At 36.5% G+C, this 18,779-nt stretch overlaps 1 protein-coding gene across 5 annotated transcripts; it reads left to right on the forward strand.

Annotated features, from left to right (window-relative positions):
- The first annotated feature begins 43 nt into the window (after window positions 1–43).
- On the forward strand, window positions 44–18,736 carry LOC124186818 (supervillin-like). 5 transcript variants are annotated; one of them, XM_046578843.1, is made up of 19 exons: window positions 44–140; window positions 1,231–1,279; window positions 9,678–9,777; window positions 9,840–10,107; window positions 10,207–10,483; window positions 10,608–10,697; window positions 10,818–10,989; window positions 13,340–13,497; window positions 13,576–13,820; window positions 13,948–14,149; window positions 14,245–14,396; window positions 14,485–14,946; window positions 15,101–15,251; window positions 15,821–16,245; window positions 16,394–16,517; window positions 16,619–16,813; window positions 16,912–17,186; window positions 17,269–17,424; window positions 17,754–18,736. In XM_046578843.1, the coding sequence occupies exons 4-19, from the start codon at window positions 9,949–9,951 to the stop codon at window positions 17,838–17,840; spliced, it is 3,330 nt and encodes a 1,109-aa protein (XP_046434799.1). In that variant the 5' UTR covers window positions 44–140; window positions 1,231–1,279; window positions 9,678–9,777; window positions 9,840–9,948; the 3' UTR covers window positions 17,841–18,736. The 5 variants fall into 5 exon arrangements, with proteins under 5 accessions (XP_046434799.1, XP_046434798.1, XP_046434801.1 ...); XM_046578842.1 differs by having other exon boundaries at window positions 58–244; XM_046578845.1 differs by having other exon boundaries at window positions 58–244; window positions 10,617–10,697.
- Window positions 18,737–18,779: the final 43 nt, after the last annotated feature.

Consider the following 18,779-nt stretch of genomic DNA (forward strand, 5'->3'; position numbering starts at 1 on the left):
AATCAAGTTAGCTTGTCTGAAAGTTTTTCTTTGTCCATGGCATGTTATTGGTTGGTTTTTGGAGAGTGTCGCCTCGCCAGTGTCGCGAATATAACTAAACAGAACGTGTATAACGTTGCGAAGTGATTGGGCGAATATTGGTGAGTTGTACCGTATTTATCATACCGAAAGTGACATTTGTGTTTGATTTATTTTTAATAAATTATCCTACGAAATCGGGTTCGATCATAAACTTCGCTCATTAGTTCGTATCATACTTTGTAATTATTCATTTAACTTCCATTGTTACTTTCCAAGCTCTGTATATACACCCACCGACTTACGCGTATGGTTATGGTTTATCTCTTAATTTGATATCTGGGACGCCAAAATTCCTTACATGGCTGGCTGCTCCATTTAAGGCATATTTCAACATCTCGTACACCATACTTGTTTATTCACTATTTACCTGCTTCGTAACCTTTCTCTGTCCTGTTGTATTTCGTCTGTCTCTATAATTTATTTATTTCTTCTAATTTACAATTCTTCTCTACTGTACAAAACAGATTCGTTACTTTTCACGTATATTTTACCAACATACTAAACAACATTCACTGATCGTAACCTAGCTAATCACGATCGGTGACACAAAATCAGACTCAATTTCTTCGTACACTGCAGCGACAAATTGTTAAATTTTATGGCTAAATTCTTTTCTATTCCCCAACTGAGGGCTTCAAAAATAAAGCACAACAATAGTCTATCAAGTTAGTTAATGTAAACAAAACAATCAAAATCTACACCTGGAACATTAAAATTTTCCAGCATTCATAGAGATCTTTCACCACATTCATGGCAAAAATAAAAATCGCCCAGTTCTTTCATCAATTAAGTAATTCACAAAAAATGCGATCAGCTGAAATCGATTTCGCCTTAAAAACAGATAATCGAGTGGATGTATCCATATAATTTAAAGTTTGGCCGAGCGTTTTGATCACGCTGCAGACCTATGATTCCAAAAATTATGACATGGACAAAGGATTTTCTAATGGGTGCCATTTTTATTTCTTATAATGCATTGTGGACAATTTGAACTAACTAAAAAACCAAATACAAGCAAATATTTTATATTGATCTTAAGATTAAGAATGAAAACGATATATAATCTTTGCCAGTAAAGTATTGCAGTGTACAAAAGCATTGAATCATGTCTCTTGTTTCAAACTTTTTCTCACGCCAATTTCTTTGCAGAGTGTTGCCTGACCCAAGCTAGAACACAGTCGTCATCGACTCAAGCTAGGTAAGTGGACAAAATTGTAAGAAATATGATACCGAGAAACCAGGATAATCATAGCAGCCTATCCTCAATTTAATGATGTTGTGAATTATTACTATTGCTGAACAAATCGATAATGTATCAACGCGCTGTGTAGGAACGGAAAATTGTCTTAAGCGATTAGTGTTTCAGCAGTTTGGTCAACAATATTACAGTTTTTAGGCCCCTTCCTACCTGTTCTGTTACTTTTATTTAATTATTTATTTATTTATTTTTTCCGACGTAGTATGATTTCTTCAAAGTTTGGTGTCAATTCATATATGTAACTATAGTAATGGACTCACTTTGAACCCTGACCACAAACACTGATAATATTTTTCTATAACGGCCGAGCTAAGAATGAGAGAGTATTTATTGATTCCTGAAATAATATTATCTGATGTATACAATGTTTTGTCAATCCATTATCTGGTATCTGAGTCATAGAAGTTCTTCAGTTACAATCATACGTACTTTAGGCACAGATACAGAAATACAGATTGAGCTCGGGCATGATACTTTAGGCGGATTTGATCAGGCAATAACCTGGACAAAAATACCATTACAAAAACCATGGACTCTTAACAATTTTAAGTAAATATGAAAAACATCCCATGATGCGTTGGCAGCAATTTGACCAATTCCAACACTATTTTACTATTCTTTTTTCATTGATAATCATAATCGAGTGTGCGGCATGACATCTTAATTAGAGTTTAGATAGACTTTGGAATTTTTCGCAAGCCGAGAGTTGCGATTAATTTGGATGTAATATCACTGAAGAGAAACTCTGACTTCAAAGATCAATTACGATGTCTATGTTAATTGCAAAAGCAGAAATAACTGATAGAAATAATTTAGTTTTAAGCTAGAGTCTTGTAGACTTGACAAACGATTGTAGTAATATACTGCTGATATGTGAGCAGTTACGTTGCTGGTAACAAATACTCAGAATTTTACTTTGATGCGTTTTCTATTGTGACCGTTGAGCTGTGAAGTGATTTAATTCGGATTTTTGGGCGTACATTAATGTCACCTAGTCGACGTCACGCGATTTTCATAGTTATCAGATAATCAATGGAATTTTGTAGAAGCAGGTAAAACCCATAGTTATATCAGACCATTCTGTATGATGTCTAGAAACGTTCGTTTTGGAATTTCATTGATCGGTTAATTTTTATAATTGGAGAATTTGGTCAAGGTCGATTTGGGAAAACAATCAATTTTTGAACTGAAATTAGTTTGAAATATTTTACACCAAAGTCTAAGTGTTCCTCAAGGTTTCAATATCGTTCCGTGATCCTTTTGTTACTACAATAAAAAAACTTTTTCTCAGCTATTATGTGACGTAAGATGAGGTATTTATCAAGCTTTCTGTTTGTCTTGAACTACTTTTTAATCGAGGGGTTGTATCGTCTGTGAATGTTTCTGCAACATATGTCTCTTAAACGAAATGTGTTACCCTTTATTCCTTTTATCTAACAATAAATTGTAAAAAACGAAAATAATCATAACGACACGCAAAGATGGTTTCATCTCTATTCAATGGTCTTCTGCCGACGTACTGAACGATTTCTATTCACAATAGCGAAAAATTAGTTTATCCAATCAATCGTATGGATTGTCATCTGTCTCAGAGAATTTAGCGTAACAGAATCAGTCTGTTCGTAGCCCAAGCAATAGTAATTAGAACGGAATAAATATCACAAGATTAACTCGCTCAAGCTGGCTTACTTTACTGCTGCTTTAATATAATCCCTTGATCGCTTACTCATCACAAGCTTAGCAGTCATTCACTCATTTTAATTAACAGCTTCACTTAATGCGTGTCGCATAGGTTCTTTTCAAGAGGATACATCGTCGTCTTATGCACATGTATGCATATTACGGAAAAGTATTTTACATATGCTTTTGCTCATTAAATATCTATCTGTTTTAAACAAAAAAACAAGTTGATAAGGACCGTCAATCCAGGATAATACACGACATATTCTTACCTCTGAGTTCAAAGCCAATATAGATTTTACGATAACTAATAAATCAGGTTTGCATCATGCGATAGACGAAAATATCGCCTTGTGTTAAGAATTCTCCGATAATAGCTATTATCTTCGCTAAGTCTCGTAGAATAAGATGTTGAGTCTACTTATTCTAATTTTAATTGCAAAAAGAAATGATGATGAAAATACGACACATTCTTCATTTTTTCCAACTTTTATACTTTATTGTGCAAGTGTATTCGTTACCTTCTTTCTGTATTTTTTGCTTACATCGTCTTCGGCATTTCTATTGTTTTTCTCAGTTAACATAATTTACGGATATTATGAATGATTCAACCTATTCTCAGCGATACACGACTATTCATACTTCTGTAATAAACAACCAGAAAATTTATTCTATTTAACTAAGTTCTATTTTTTTAGTCTACCTTGATTTTGCTATATCATTCTGGTAAAAGTATTAGTTAAGCTCATCACATTTGTTTGAAGATGACTTGAAAAACTAAAACAGATCCTTTGATAAGTAAGAAATATATGTTCGAGTGAATTCTTGACTTTTATTAAAATATGTTCGTATATCCATTTTTTCTATACTCACCTTGCGACACATTTAAAAAATTTATCCAACCGTGATTATAGGCTTTGTGTAAAACATATTATACGCCGAATTTCTTACCATACAACAATCTCCTCACACAAATATCTCTCTCACTATTCAAAATACACGAAAAATAGTAAATGACAAACGGTGCATCGCCCTGAAGGCTGCACAAGGTGAGTACATTCTCGTTGTCTTGTCAAAATACTTGCAATAAAGTTGTTTTTCTGAATGTTTTTTTACATTCTAATGAAGTAAAAACGGCAGTCAAACAATTCAATTTCCTTCCCTACTTGTCTACGGTTGAATACGATATTTGAAAAAATTAGAAAGTAGGAAACTTGAACGACGCATGATTTACTGATTAGAACATTCCCCGACTCTAAAAGTGGATGAACTGTGACGTAGAAATTCGTGATTACATCGTTATGAAAAACAGATATTTGTTTGGGGAGACTGAAGGTGGTCATAATGCATGTGAATTATGTAAAACATGCGTCATATGTAAAAACACCTATGGGAGCGTTAAAAAGAAATTATTTCGATGTTTACAGTAGTGGAGTGCCTGAACGACAAAGAGAAGTTTTATGAGGAATAGAAGCTGAGATTTTGTTTACAAGAGAGATTATGGAGCGCGCAGAGCGATGGAGTTCCACTGCCAGTCCGCCTTCAATCTTAAGACTGCATTCCGTCTTACCGCAGACATTATCTTCTTGCATACCTTCGGTGTCTACCCACGCTCTGCTTGGGAACCTCGAACGTACAGCAGTTTACGTCCATGTGCCGCAAGTGTCGCTTAACAAATGTTCGATCTTGAAAAAACAGAACGACTATTACTCGGAAGCTAATTCCATGTATCGTCAAGCCCAACCGACAACGTCAATTTTGAAACACAAAACTTCCGACCACAATCAGACTGATCATAATCAATCTCATACATCCCACCCAGTGCCTGTCACTTTCTCACAGTCAGTCATGGATTTTTCATCCAAAAGGCACGGAATATTGAAGAAACGAAGCAGCTTAGATGAGAGCCAGATAATAAGACGCCGGAGCTGCTCCCCCGATGTATCGATAGCCAAAACAAGTTTCTCCGATTTCAAGCCGATATTGAAACATCAGAGAAGATCGTCTCTCGACGAAATAGTCAGGCGGGCACAGAGTCCAGATCCGCATCCTACTTCTATATTGAAACACAACGTATTGAGAGAGGGCGATCGCGCGTGTAATAATTTTTCTGGCGCTAACGAACCGCAGGGAATTTTGAAGAGAAAATCTTGGGCCAATATCAGTGAGATACATGCCGGACCCCATTTTAACATTGCAAATTCTGTGCCAAAAACAACTGTCGGAGGATCGGACGTGGTTGAGATATCTGAAGTCAGACCTATACTGAAGAAAAAACACAGCCGAGAGGATTCGCTCTCATGCGAATCTGTTTCGCTTGAACCGCGACCGATACTTAAGAAGAAGTCGAGTCTTGAATGCGAAGAATCAGATGAGAGACCAAAGAAAACGATACTTAAATCTCTGCAAAAACAATCACTCGATCGTTCGGGCTGCGATTCCGTCACAGCTGCACTTTCCCCAAAAAAGTTGTCAATGCTGAGAAACTGTTTGACACGATCTTTGTCCAGAGATTCGTGGGACTGTGATAACACTCGACCAATTTTAAAACAATATAATTTATTCAAATGTGATGAGGATGAGGTTTCAGCTCGCAAACGGGATGCGAACTGTGTTCATTTCAAGGATCTGTTCTTCAGAAAGAGAGCACAGTCCGTCGAACATGTTTATACATCGGATGGCGAGAGCGAGCTGTTGAGGATACTCAGCAAACGAAGATCGCTTGAATCAGTTTATTTCAATGACACACGACAGGAGAGATTCGGCTGCAAATTCCTATCCAAACGAATCTCCGACTTTCCTCAAAACTTCGTCTCGCCTCAGTGTAGAGAATCCTTACATGACGTACCTACAACCATTTTGAAAATACCTGATAGGTATGTAACTTATGCCAACTATACTTACGTATAGTATATTTGAATACCGTGGAGAGTCAGTTGCTGTTGTGTAATTTCATTTCAAAAATAATATTTGTTATTTCATATTTTACAATTAGTTTAGTCGTTGTATCAACAAAACTTCTCGTTGTGAAAGGATTGTTGACACTCGAATCATTAAACACATTTTAAAAAGAAATCTGTCGTAGTTTCCACTATAATTAAAATCACATTAAAAATAACATTGTAATAATTTTATTCCTGCCTATACTGTCAGATTGGAAAATGAATTGAAAGTTGGATTTATTCCAGGTCTTGAATGTCGTTAGGTGAGACAAAACTGGAAGCGTGAGGGATAGTCGTTGATAGCACGTTGTTCGTGGAATTAAACAACGAATTACCAAAATGGATGAAATTATGACGCGAAGAAAGGAAGTTTTGCCAGGATATAACTGTCTGATCAAGCGATCCATTGAAATGTCAGTTAGAAACACGTTCCACGTCTTCAGAGGGAAATTGTCCGTATTGGATTGGATATTGCTACCCGAATATCCATATTTGTAACGCAGTTTATATGTTTTTTTTTTACATTATTTATTCTACAATATATCAAGTGACACACCATATTATATCATTACGACATTTATATAATCTGTAATCTTTCATTTCATAAATAAAAAATAATGCTACATAAATTTGCTGTGAAAATTATATGAGGTACGAATTTGTGTTCCAAATTTCTCGATTCGTTAGTTTTTAATTACTGTCAAAGCGGTTGCAAATTTGCGAATAAATGATTGTGCACCTGTTAGTTTCATTCGATATTCGACTAATGATTATAAAAATCGTAAGAAAAAATCGATTATTCTAGTGATCGAATAAGAAAACAACTTAATGTACCGTCGGCTGAATAATTTCTTCGCTATTGTAAATGTTAATGAACAATATTAATTCCTAAGTCCTATTTACTGTATATTACCCGCATCTGCTTTTCTAGACATCGATGTTACCATTTCGATCCTGTTCTTTTTTTCAAACTGACAGATATCTGTAAACCTTTTGGCGTTGGCTGCTATCTGTGTTCCTACTGTTGTCTCCTTTTTTCTACGCTGCTTGGTGGCTATTTTACAACACTATTAATCGTTTACCGCGTATCTAATTGTTTTCCTTGAATCATATCAACACTTGGGGAAACCTTGGACCTCACCCTTTGCTTAAGATATTTAAGTACCCATGCTCCTGTACTAATAATGAGACCAGACAACAACAATACCTTTTCGAAACAAGTTTAGAACATAAACAGAGGCTTATCGTATGCAAACATAACGTTGAGTGTGACTCGTTCATTCGTATATATGTATATGTACAGCATACAGAGTGACCAACGGTTTTCACTGATATAGCACATTTTCAAAAAATTTTCTGCATACGTTAGTGGGAATCTAGCGTTACTAAACGTGTGTTTGTTAAAGTTTTGTCGTATGCTAGGTGGCCGACTTTGTGGTCAAAGATTCAAACCACATACAATCGCGCTGAGAATCAGAGTCTGTGGTATTCAGCGTCTCACTTGGAGCTAATTGAAATTTATTCTATCGTCATATTTGCATAATATTAACGCTGTATAAGTTGGAATGTGAGGGCTGTATAGATACGCTGAAGCTTCTGCAATCGATGTAAAATTCAATAATAGTGAAGCCAGGCTGAAATTTTTTTTGGTCATCGTAATGTTGATCGCAGGTAACGATTATAACGATGTGTTTTATGCTGCATTCTGAAGATGTGTTACACTTACCTAATCTTACTGACAGCCAGACGAATTGCTCAGCACTAGAATACTCTGCGACATCTCTGCAGTGTCATGGGATTTTATTCTACAAACCTTTTCAAACGCTCTCTTAAAGTAGCATGCCCGTCCCTTTTTCTCATTCTGTAAACACTGCCGTATGTTCTTTAGATGTTATATAACTATAGTATTGTGTATAAAAAAAAAAATCAGCTAACTCTCTAAGGGTGATTAAATTTTCCGATTTTCAAATATATTTTGCTATACCTAAGTGTTTTGACTTTTAGGTTTTTGTTGTTAAAAGCACGCACCGTAAAATAATGCTCAGTTTTGCTTGTCGATTTCTCGTTATTGGCGTGATTTGATATTGGCTTCACAATTGAGTTTTTTGTATACGTATAATTTTGTATGTGAAAAAATAAGATGTTGACTCAGCACAATTAAGCTTAGCGAATTTTGTATTTCAGTGTGTTGGCCAGAAAAGTCGTCAAAGCATGCAGTAGAAATTCGACGATCTCGACTTCTTTATTTAAATGAAACCAGGACTCGAGTCTATAGCGCATAGATCTTGATCCCTTGAAAATGTTTAGATAAGACGAGATACAGTTTTATTTCGCTAGTCGCAATGTCCGGGAAAAGAGAGAATATTAGTAAGTCATCGACGAGAGTGCCTAAGGGAAGAAAAAATTGTGGCGATATTTCAGCAAGCTCGACGTTAGGTAGGACACAGTCTTCGACGCCAGCTGCCAACGTCAGGAAGGTCGATAAAGCGTCAAGTCTGAAACATGAGGAAGTGGTTCATTCAAGGAAGTCTGACATCAAAGAGCAAACCTCAATGCTACGGGCCAATAGCGAGCTTCGAACGTCTTCACGTCTTAAGGCGGTTGAGGAAAGTCCTCGTTCACCATTGAAAAAAAAATCCACTCGTTCAATCTCTCAAAGAACGCTGCGAACTCTGGATCATTCCAAGATAGCCGATAAACAGGGATCGCCAAAAAGAGTCAATGCGCAGCCTGTAACTAGCAAGAGATCTCCTGATCAGAAAATCACAAGCACGAGTAATGACCGCGACGTCTCCGCAGCTAGAATTGAATCTAGAAGTGTTTTCGGCGAAGAATCAGACCCTTCGAAATTAACTCTGGTAGAACGAGTCAAGCTGTTTAATGAAAAAATTGCTACGGAAAAGGCAATCAATGAAAAAAATATGCTCTACAACAGCGGTAGGTCGGCAAGAAAGAATTGGCTTACATCGCGTGCCAGAACTCAACCCATAACTTCGGAAGAATTGGAAGCCGCCTTACCAAAATCCCTTGCTCATTACAACAATCGTCATTCAATGTTCGAACGACGAGGTGAGTTGTGTCAAAACAAACGTGACTCATTCATCAACTATGCATCATTCTATAGTCACTTTTGTCATTCCATTATCTGATTTGATAATCGGACGAACCATATCGAATAACCGCTCCACCGGTAGTGACTGATGTGTTTAATAAAAACACTCGTTTATCACATTTTATTATTGTTATTTCTTCTTTTGCAGAAGAACCGATTCAGGAAACATCCAGTTTTAGTGCGGTGACTGATGGCGATGAGCTGCAACAAAGCGAATCCATTGAAAAAAGTGGTTCCGCAGTGTCGCAAACAGTATTAAAAAATCATCGTAAAATTATCGTGTCATCTAAACATGCCGTTAGTGCGATTGGCCCTATGCAGAAGAGTAATTCTCTCCGAAAGCCAGTCGAAACACTTACAGGAATTGTAGAATTTGATAGTGATGGCAATAATACTTCAAGTTCCCCTATCAGAGCGCCGTTGAATGAAGATATTAACAAATCGAAAGAGAGCATCGTGACAATTAGAAACAAATCGACGAGATCGGTGAAGCAAATTGAACCAAGCGTTAGAAGGAACAACGAACGATTGAATAAACAAGTAGTTCATAAATATTTGAGGAAAAAAACACAGACAGTGACAAACGACGTTTCGCGTATTTCAGAACAGAAGACTAAATCAAAAGTGGATAAAAAATCCAGCGGTGGATTACGAAAGAGGGACGATTCTCGGTCACGAGATAAGTCATTGGCCGAACGAAAAAAGTGAGTATTTGTTTCAATGTAATGTCGTTTTGCAAGGCGAGTTTGACTATCTATTCTTGCAGGAAAAATGCTGTGTCCAACACTCTTAACAGGGTTGAACAGCGCCCTTTGAGGAAGGAGACAACGGAGGACCTAGATTCTAAAATTATATCAACTGACGCAAGCGTCACCATGACAAGATTAGTCCAGGAAGTGAATTCCATGGAAATGCGCAGCATAAGCATAGCGAATCGATTAGCAGCCCTTGAGCAGAACGGGAGTACAAAATGGAAGTATACATTTCCTTGCGATACCAAGCTCTACCCGCCTGCCACACCGTGTAATGAAAATGTGTGTATCCAAACGACCGAAATTCTTATGATAGAAAATACTAACTAACTAAATAAATAAATAGATAAAGTGTTAATCGGTGTCTCACGTTTTCCTCAGGATTCGACGGACGGTAACTTTCTACAAAGATCAGATTCAGTGGTGAAGCAGGGAAAGTTAGCTGAACGTCTGGAAAAATTAGAAACTGCATCGGAAAAATGGAGGAGAAGAGTTGCTGCTACAGATGCCGTTCAATATTCCATATATGGAAAGATGAAAGTTGATCACTCAGAGGGTCTTCATTCCACCGTATCTTCACCCCTTATTCAGGCAATTGAGAACGAATCGAGCAGAGGAAAAAAATTACCTAGAGCGGAACGTTTCAGAGTAGAGAAAGGTAATTACTCTACCGTTGAAGCTGTCGCTGCACTTTCTATTTGTAAAATATCTATCAAGAGTAGTGTAAAATTCTTTCTCCTAGGAAATGAAAAATAACTTATTACAACAAATTTTTTGTTGAGAATCTGCAGGAAAAACGACCGAAAATGTCACTACCAACGAACCTGTTACTATGTTCAGGAGAACTTTGTCTACTCGAAGAATACTTGATGGTGAGTTTTCATCACCGTTACCTTTGCATTGTGCATATATGTTCATCAACGTGTTTTTTGTTTCGTATTAACGAACGCCTTTTATCTTGCCAATTGTTCCTAAGATCTTTCTTTTTTCAGTTGAAAAAATTGGACCGTCTCAGCAACATTCTGATCTTACTGTTTCTGTCCCGCAAACCGCCGACCTGAATTTTACTACGTTTTTCGGTGGCGTGTCTACGGCACGACGTGACGAAGAATATATTGACTTAAATGAAAGTGACTTTGACATCATCAAGTCGCATTCTGAACTGTAAGTCTTTAATGTAATCTATATAATAACCATCATTGTTTTCTTCACACTAGCTTCATAATATTATATGCTATCACTACCTTCTTTGTCTGTAAGTAAACCATGTCGCTGGCTTTTTTTCTTACTGTTCCCCGACCAATATTTACGACGAATTATCCTCAAACGTCAAAGCGACATTGTCAATTAATAGCTCTTCTCTAAGATGTTGAATTTAATGCGGTAGCCTCTTATTTGCTGTCGTTTTATTCTCTCCGTGTTTTTGGCAGGTAAACAGTCTAGGAATGGTGATGGGTCTCGTTATTGTAGGTGAATATGAGGCACACCAACAGGTGGCGATAAATGTAATCAGAACTAGAACTTATTGTTAGTATTCCTGTTGAATGCTTAGTGTTCGAGTGTTTCACCAGATGTGTGTTATACGATGAAAATCTTTTGCTTGCGATACGAGTTCGACTAACTGTCTCTGGATCAACACATCATTTTTTGTTCATAGATGTAGCATGTGTAATATTTCTTAGCATTCATGTTATGTTGTATGCCGTGTTTGGAAAGCTATTTCGTTTATTTTATCTTAACGGGATAATGACAGTTTCATTAACCTGGGTATTTGACCTGATTTCTCAGCAAGGAATGTAATACAACGAAATCGTAGACTTTAAAAAATCAATTTATACTATATATCATGCTTTTCCCTTCAAGGTTTTCACCCACAATTTATTTCATTCGTCAATTTTTGCTGGTCCCTTGTACTTGAAAAATATTACATCATTCGAAAAATCGCACGCTATAAAATCTTTGCATATTTCAATGCTATGTATTGAATATTATTCATTTTTGATGTTGCCCTTAAGGATGAATAGATCGTACCATGTAAATTCATACTTGGGAAAACGAAGAAGTCGTATAAAAAGTCTTTAGCATTGTTATTTGTACCAATGATCGTAATCACGAACGAAACATTTGAATTCCTACCAAGTTGATTCTGAGCATATTTGAATAAGAGTAGCTGAAAACAATAATTCAAGAAAAAGGATTTATGATTATAACGTTCAAAATGTTTAAACTCTGGTCTTTTGATGCGAGTTCAATGTTTTTGGGTTCATTTTGTTCACTGTAGATGTATCTACAAATTAGCTAAGAAAAATGTCTGAAATACTTATCCCTGGAGTGGGAAAAACTATTGGCCGCAAACAATTACATTGCGCTTTACAACTGTACTTTAATGTAAAATATATTGAAAGGTTTTCAAACAATTTGTGGGATTCTAGTTAGCGAGAAAAATAAGCCTGTAAATATTAGAATCGGATCAAAAACACCAAAGTTTAAGCATTCTACATGTTATAATTGTAAAAGATTTTCTCAAATTTTTTGTATCTCAGCTTGTGATATTAAAATTTGATCAGCATCGTTTCTAGTACAGGGTAGGGATTTATAATTCGCGCTCACCATCATTGGTAAAAATATAACATTACCAGAGATTATTTAAACTGTATTTTCTCTTTCCATAACTTTCCATTCAGACGTTATAGCCAATTCACTTTAACGTATTTAACATTTTTAGTAAAGATATACATATACCTGAAAATTATTATATAATTAATTGCCTGGTCCAATTCTTTTGAAATGCGAAACTACGTTGTTGCAGCCTGGTTTCTTCGGGTAAAACAAGTTCACGTCTAACAATGGCTAAACAGTGACTCGTAATGTACTAATTGGCTCTGATTATGGAAGACTAGTGTCAATACTGCAGTAATTCTTTGCTCCAAGTTCTGTACAACTTTAGCAATTTGCTTCATTTGCCTGTATTTTGTGCAGTTTTGCAAATTTCTGACTTGCTCCACGTTTCTTGTCACGCCTGTTCACTGATTCTTATTCGCCAAATCTCAGCCAGGTCATTAGCACTTGCTACCTACTATTTATTCACGTGGAAAAAGTATTTCTATGCGTGTATCATTATTCAAGTATACCAACGTGAAAAAATAATTAAATCCTAATCGAAAATCTAACGACTACCTGTAAAATAACGTACCCAAACATAGATGACGTTAATTGCTTGATAAGATAACTGCTGTTTGAAAGTGTATACGTTGTAGAGCTTGAGTCATCCTGCATTCACGAGTAATAACATACTTTTGTTTTGCAAATAAAATATACAAACCTTTTACATACAAAACAGGAATTCAATATTTTCAGTAAAAGTTTTCCTACAAGATAGTGTAGAAAAATGTATTCCCAAATCTTTTATCAACTACTGAAAATACGGTTGCAATTAGTAGCTTAAGTGGTCGAAAGATTATGAAAATTTGGTGACTACATTTTTCAATTATTTATCTTATTTATCGCCATCCAGTTTAGTACAGAGAAGAACAGTACCGACTAGGGGACGAAGATTAAAGTCTAAAAATCCGCTGCGAGTACTCGCAGCACGCACCGATCTCAGGATGGAGTACACCGAAGTAAAAACAGGTGTTGCCGAGAGAATTATGAAAGATTTGAGCATTGAAAAGTGTGAGTACGTTTTGTCCATAGGTTTTTATTCAACTTATGATCGTTTTGCAAACTACATATTAGCTGTTATTCACATAGTGGCAAAATCTTCATCGTTAGCGGTTGAAGCGCTGGCTGGCCTTGCCTCAACCGAAGACTTCAATGCTATATCGTTAAGAAATGCAGCTGAATATGCGCAAAGCTCTGGATCAACGCTATGCGCTTATAAAAAATTGATGTTGATTCTTGTGAAAGGAAGACGACATGTGCAGGTCAGACTCGTTGAACCTATTGCATCGAGTATCAACAGCGGTGACAACTACATATTAGTCACTCCAACAGAGGTACGTTGAATAAATCTCAGATACTTGACTAGGGTTGTTATTCTTCTTGTTTTTCGTATAATAAGGTAATTTCGATGTATCGCACATACATTTTAGTACGTATCACGCGTTGTTTATTCTATTCCAGGTGTACAACTATGTGGGAAAGTATAGCAATGTCATTGAGCGAACTCGGAGCGCAGATATAGCGTTGACAATTCAGCAGAACAAGGAGTTCGGCTGTACGGCAAATCAAGTGATCACAGTTAGCGAAGAGAAGTCTACTTGTTCAAGAAATGACACGTCCAAGTTTTGGAACCTCCTCGGGATTGACGATGAGATAATCGATGGTGAGTTGAGAATAATTGTGGAATTTTGTTCTTTACAAAATATACCAGAAATATTATGATTTTAGATCAAATTCTTTTATTATGCGATTTTTCAGTAACGAAAGCTGGTCATCCGGACGAAGACGAACTTTATGAAAATGTCGTAATAAAGACAAATATGGTATATGAACTAATCGATAAAGAATTGGTTCCATTTACAGACTTTTGGGGCGTAATACCAAAGATCGAAATGTTGGAACCTAACAAGGTGAATGATTCTTTTGTACTGGTTGACGATCACTTACTCATGGCGTATTACGATCTTCCTGATACTGATTTTCGCTTTCTTCCTTCAGATTTTGATATTTGATTTTGGTAGCGAGATGTACATTTGGAACGGCAAGTTGGCTACTTTACCAAATCGTAAACTTGCTTTTGACATGGCCAGTGAACTGTGGAAAAAAGGTTACGACTATTCCGAGTGTACAGTATGCCCGTTAACAGCGGCCTCTGTAATAGGAGCGCGTCAAACACCGGGATCTGTTGAAAATAAGGCATCTATGCGACCCGACTGGTGCCTCTTACTCAAAGTGACGCAGCACATGGAGCCGGTATTATTTAAAGAAAAATTTCTGGATTGGCCTGATTTTAAAAAAGTAATACAGACGAAAAGTAACGACAGTAAAGAGTCGGTTGACAGTGGCGTCTCTGTCCAGCCATTTAACGTCAGTGTTATAATCCAACCGAATACAACGCCGGTCGACTTAATGCTGGAAGGAAGTCACCTTGGTCGTGGAAAAGAGTGGTTCGACAAAGAGGTAATAAAATAAAAAATAAAACTCTTATAATACGTAACTTTCATTTTGTAAAATTGTCAAACCGTTTTTGAAAATTGATAACCTTGTGTAAAATTATCATTCATCATTCTGTAGAAAAGATTGAGGTGTTTTTTTTTTTTTTTTGTCAATCCAGCTCAGGAAAATCCACCTCATTACTACGCTGAGCACAACTGTATGGCACATAGACGAATATTCGCATACTCTGTTGAACGATAATTCTGTGGGACAGTTCCATTCTGGAGATAGTTACATTGTTCGCTGGTCGTACAGAATTACTACTACTGGTGAGTAGGTTGCACAGTATTTTCGATAATGAGGAACTGTAGAGAGCTGATATCTGCATTAGAAATGAACCCTGCAACAGTCGTATAAAAAGAAAACTAATAGAGAAGAGGAAAAAATATTCATTTTATCAGCAAGTGAAGTTCTTAGATAGCTAATCTTCTGTGACACGAACCGAAAATTGTTTGTTTATTTATTTATTTTGTTTTTTTTTTTACCTCGACGAAGTCACGATTTTCGATTTTCTCTTTGGAATTTACGTCTTTCATCAATAAATTGACAAAAAAATACGGTAATTTTAATCTGGAACAAAAGCACTTGGGATTGTGACAACTAAATTAAAGTTGATCTGTTGACTCATTTTTGAAATGGTTTACAATATCATTAGTAAAAATGTCTTTAATTTTAATAAACAAAATGTGCTAACGAATCTGGATCTACATACTTTTGAATAAAAAAATATCCCAATGGAATTGAACAATTTGTTGTTAGGATAAGAATTCCCAAAATTCACCAACATTGTCAGCAGCCTGCTTGCAAATACCCTCAACTGACATTTAAATATGTTTAGGAAACAAACTCAGTGGCCAGCCTTCCAAGTATTCGGCAATAGGAAGAGATCGTTGTGCTTACTTTATTTGGCAAGGACAAACAGCATCGCCGAACGAACAGGGAACTGCAGCACTGCTTACCGTCGAACTGGATCATGAAAAAGGACCTCAAATCCAGGTCATTCAAGGTTTCGAACCGTCTGCCTTCCTCAATCTATTTTCTGGAGGCATGATTGTACACATTGGAAACAGAATGGATAAAGAAAGGGAGGAAAGACACAGATTATACATTTGTCGAGGCACTCTCGAGTCTGAAGTATCTCTGATTGAAGTCCCCTGCTCTATGGAAAGCTTAAGAAGTCGGTGTTCCTTCGTTTTAATTGATCGTGATACTGGAAAACTGTACGTGTGGCATGGAGGCGCCTCGCTACCTCACATCAGAGAGGTATGTACCAAGTTTACGTATTTTCATTGATACGGCGTCTAGTAAAAGCATCAATTGGCAATTGCCATTAACTAATTTTTTTGCTCACAAATTCTACGCAATTGCTCAGAAACTATATACATATATGTATATATATATATACTTTCAGAATGCATTGCAAGCTGCTAACAAGCTTAAAGTCAATTGCCCTGAAGAAGCAGGGCTGACTCCATGCAGCAGCGTCGACATAATCGAAGTTATCGAGGGTAAAGAACCTGAGGAAGTTTTGAACGGTACTGATATATTTTCAACCAAACGTGACTTTTGAAACATTCCTGTTGATATTCGACAAAAAGATGGGTGAGGCTAATTTTTTCTTAACTTTGTACCACAGCTCTTGATAAAACTGAGATGAAGGACTATTTGTCTCTGGAAAATAACGATTTAATGGGACACACACCGAGGCTTTTTAAGTTGTCAAGCATCTCGGGGGAGTTTAGGCCAACCGAATTGCTCTGTGCCCATCGCGCCGATATCACAACTCCGTATCCCTTTCTGCAAATTGAATTATACCAAGTAAACCAACCCGGTAAGTTGCGTATGTGTATGTAAAATAAAGTTCGGACAATCTTACTTTTTCAACAGTATCGTTTTTTTAATTTTGTTCCCACAAATTTATTGTTGCAGCGTTATTTATGCTCGACAATGGGAATGAAATTTGGCTTTGGCAAGGCTGGTGGCCTGACAGCGGAGCCGATGATCAAACCGGAAGTGGAGCTGTACGATGGCAATCTGAGAGAAGAGCTGCGATGAGAACGGCTATCCAGTATTGGCAAACAAATCACCCCGATTCTACTCAACTACCCATTTCGCTGGTCTGGGCTGGCCTGGAACCCTTGGAGTTCAGGAATCTGTTTCCAATGTGGGAAACCCGCGAGGACGTAGCGGAATTGAATATGCGGGTACGATGAAATTTCTAGAATAACCAGCTGTGTCTTATAATTTAGAAGAAAAAAACAGCCAACAAATATCGGTTATTAATAGGATGATCACAAGCCGGGAGAAATACTGAGCATACACAATGAACTGGACAAATTAACTCAAAGCACGTATCCACCTGCTGAATTATTGCAAAGGCCACTGCCTCAAGGAGTGGATCCAACCCGTCTGGAATTATATTTATCACCGGAAGATTTTGAGGTATGAAGTTTCAAACAATTGAAATGCTACTTTCAATTCGAATTTAGAATTACTCTGTTTATATTCTTTCTTCTGCATAACAATCCTACCAGAGTAATACTTTTTAATCTTATAACGGGGAAAAGATAACACAGAGGCATTACGTTGTATGGTTAGGCTTCTGGAACTGCTTGAACGTCAACAAGCTTCTGTAATCGCTTTTTATCAACCGTGTATCCTTGTTAAATGTATTGTTTCCGGAAGATTTGAGATTATCATATCAAGATATATACACACCGAATTCAAATGTTTCATCGTATATTATGAAAATATCTTGTCTTTGTCAACAGAAATTGTTCAGCATGACGAAAGATGTATTCCAAGGACTACCAGCATGGAAACAAATTAAGCTTAAAAAAGAAATTGGATTATTTTAACGGTGGTTTTTTTTTTTTTCTTGTTTTTTTTTCAGGCATGATGCTATCACATAAATGTATATACAGTACGCATGACAGGTGAATTTCGAGGTATCGATTCTTAGTTTCTAGGATCTAGTTGATCGTAAAATTATATTTCAGCTACTTTTGCTATCATGTTGATTTCGCGTGAAATACTGTTTGATAGCTATCGGATAATGAAAATGATGGTTAAGCCAAAATGAAATTACGAGAACCTCAACAGTGGTCATGTTGATTCTGCGCCAGCTTCTAACTGCTTTTAAATTCGCTTGTCGAATACCTTGAACATATTTTATTCTCAATTTCAGCCGAGTCTGGAATTATCCGGTCTTATTTCACGCCAAATACTATCACCTTATGAAGATCATTTTGTCAACATTCATTTGAAAAGCTCCTTATTCTTTTCAAGAATTGAGAGTGCGAAATTCACCTGCACGAGTGTATTTATGTGCATGTGCTGGCAAAATCGAGCAAAAAAGATCACTTATGGTTCACTCATTTTAACGGATTGACATCACCAGCATTACAACTCTTCGTTTTATTCGTAAACAAGGATGAAAATTCGATTGAAAGTAATTTTACGGTTTCCGAGATGTTAAAAAATTTTCGTCCCGATTACCGATTGTTTGACATTTCTTGAATAGTAAAGCATTGTCTTAAATCCGAAGGACAGGGTATAACTTGTAACGTTAAAATTAACCCGGGAACTCTCTTTCAGACTGATGTCGTCATTGAATAATAAATTTGTATCGCCATGGATTAATTGATGGATCCTTAAGGACCGAAGTATATACTGTATATATCACATGTATTATAGAATTCAGTGTAACAGATTCGGAACTGCATATAATAAGATTGAATACGTGAAATTTTTATTCTATTAATAATTATTTAATTATAAATTATTGTATTTAGTTT

This window comes from Neodiprion fabricii, chromosome 7 (genome assembly GCF_021155785.1).
Source record: "Neodiprion fabricii isolate iyNeoFabr1 chromosome 7, iyNeoFabr1.1, whole genome shotgun sequence".
In the NCBI taxonomy this organism is placed as follows: domain Eukaryota; kingdom Metazoa; phylum Arthropoda; class Insecta; order Hymenoptera; family Diprionidae; genus Neodiprion; species Neodiprion fabricii.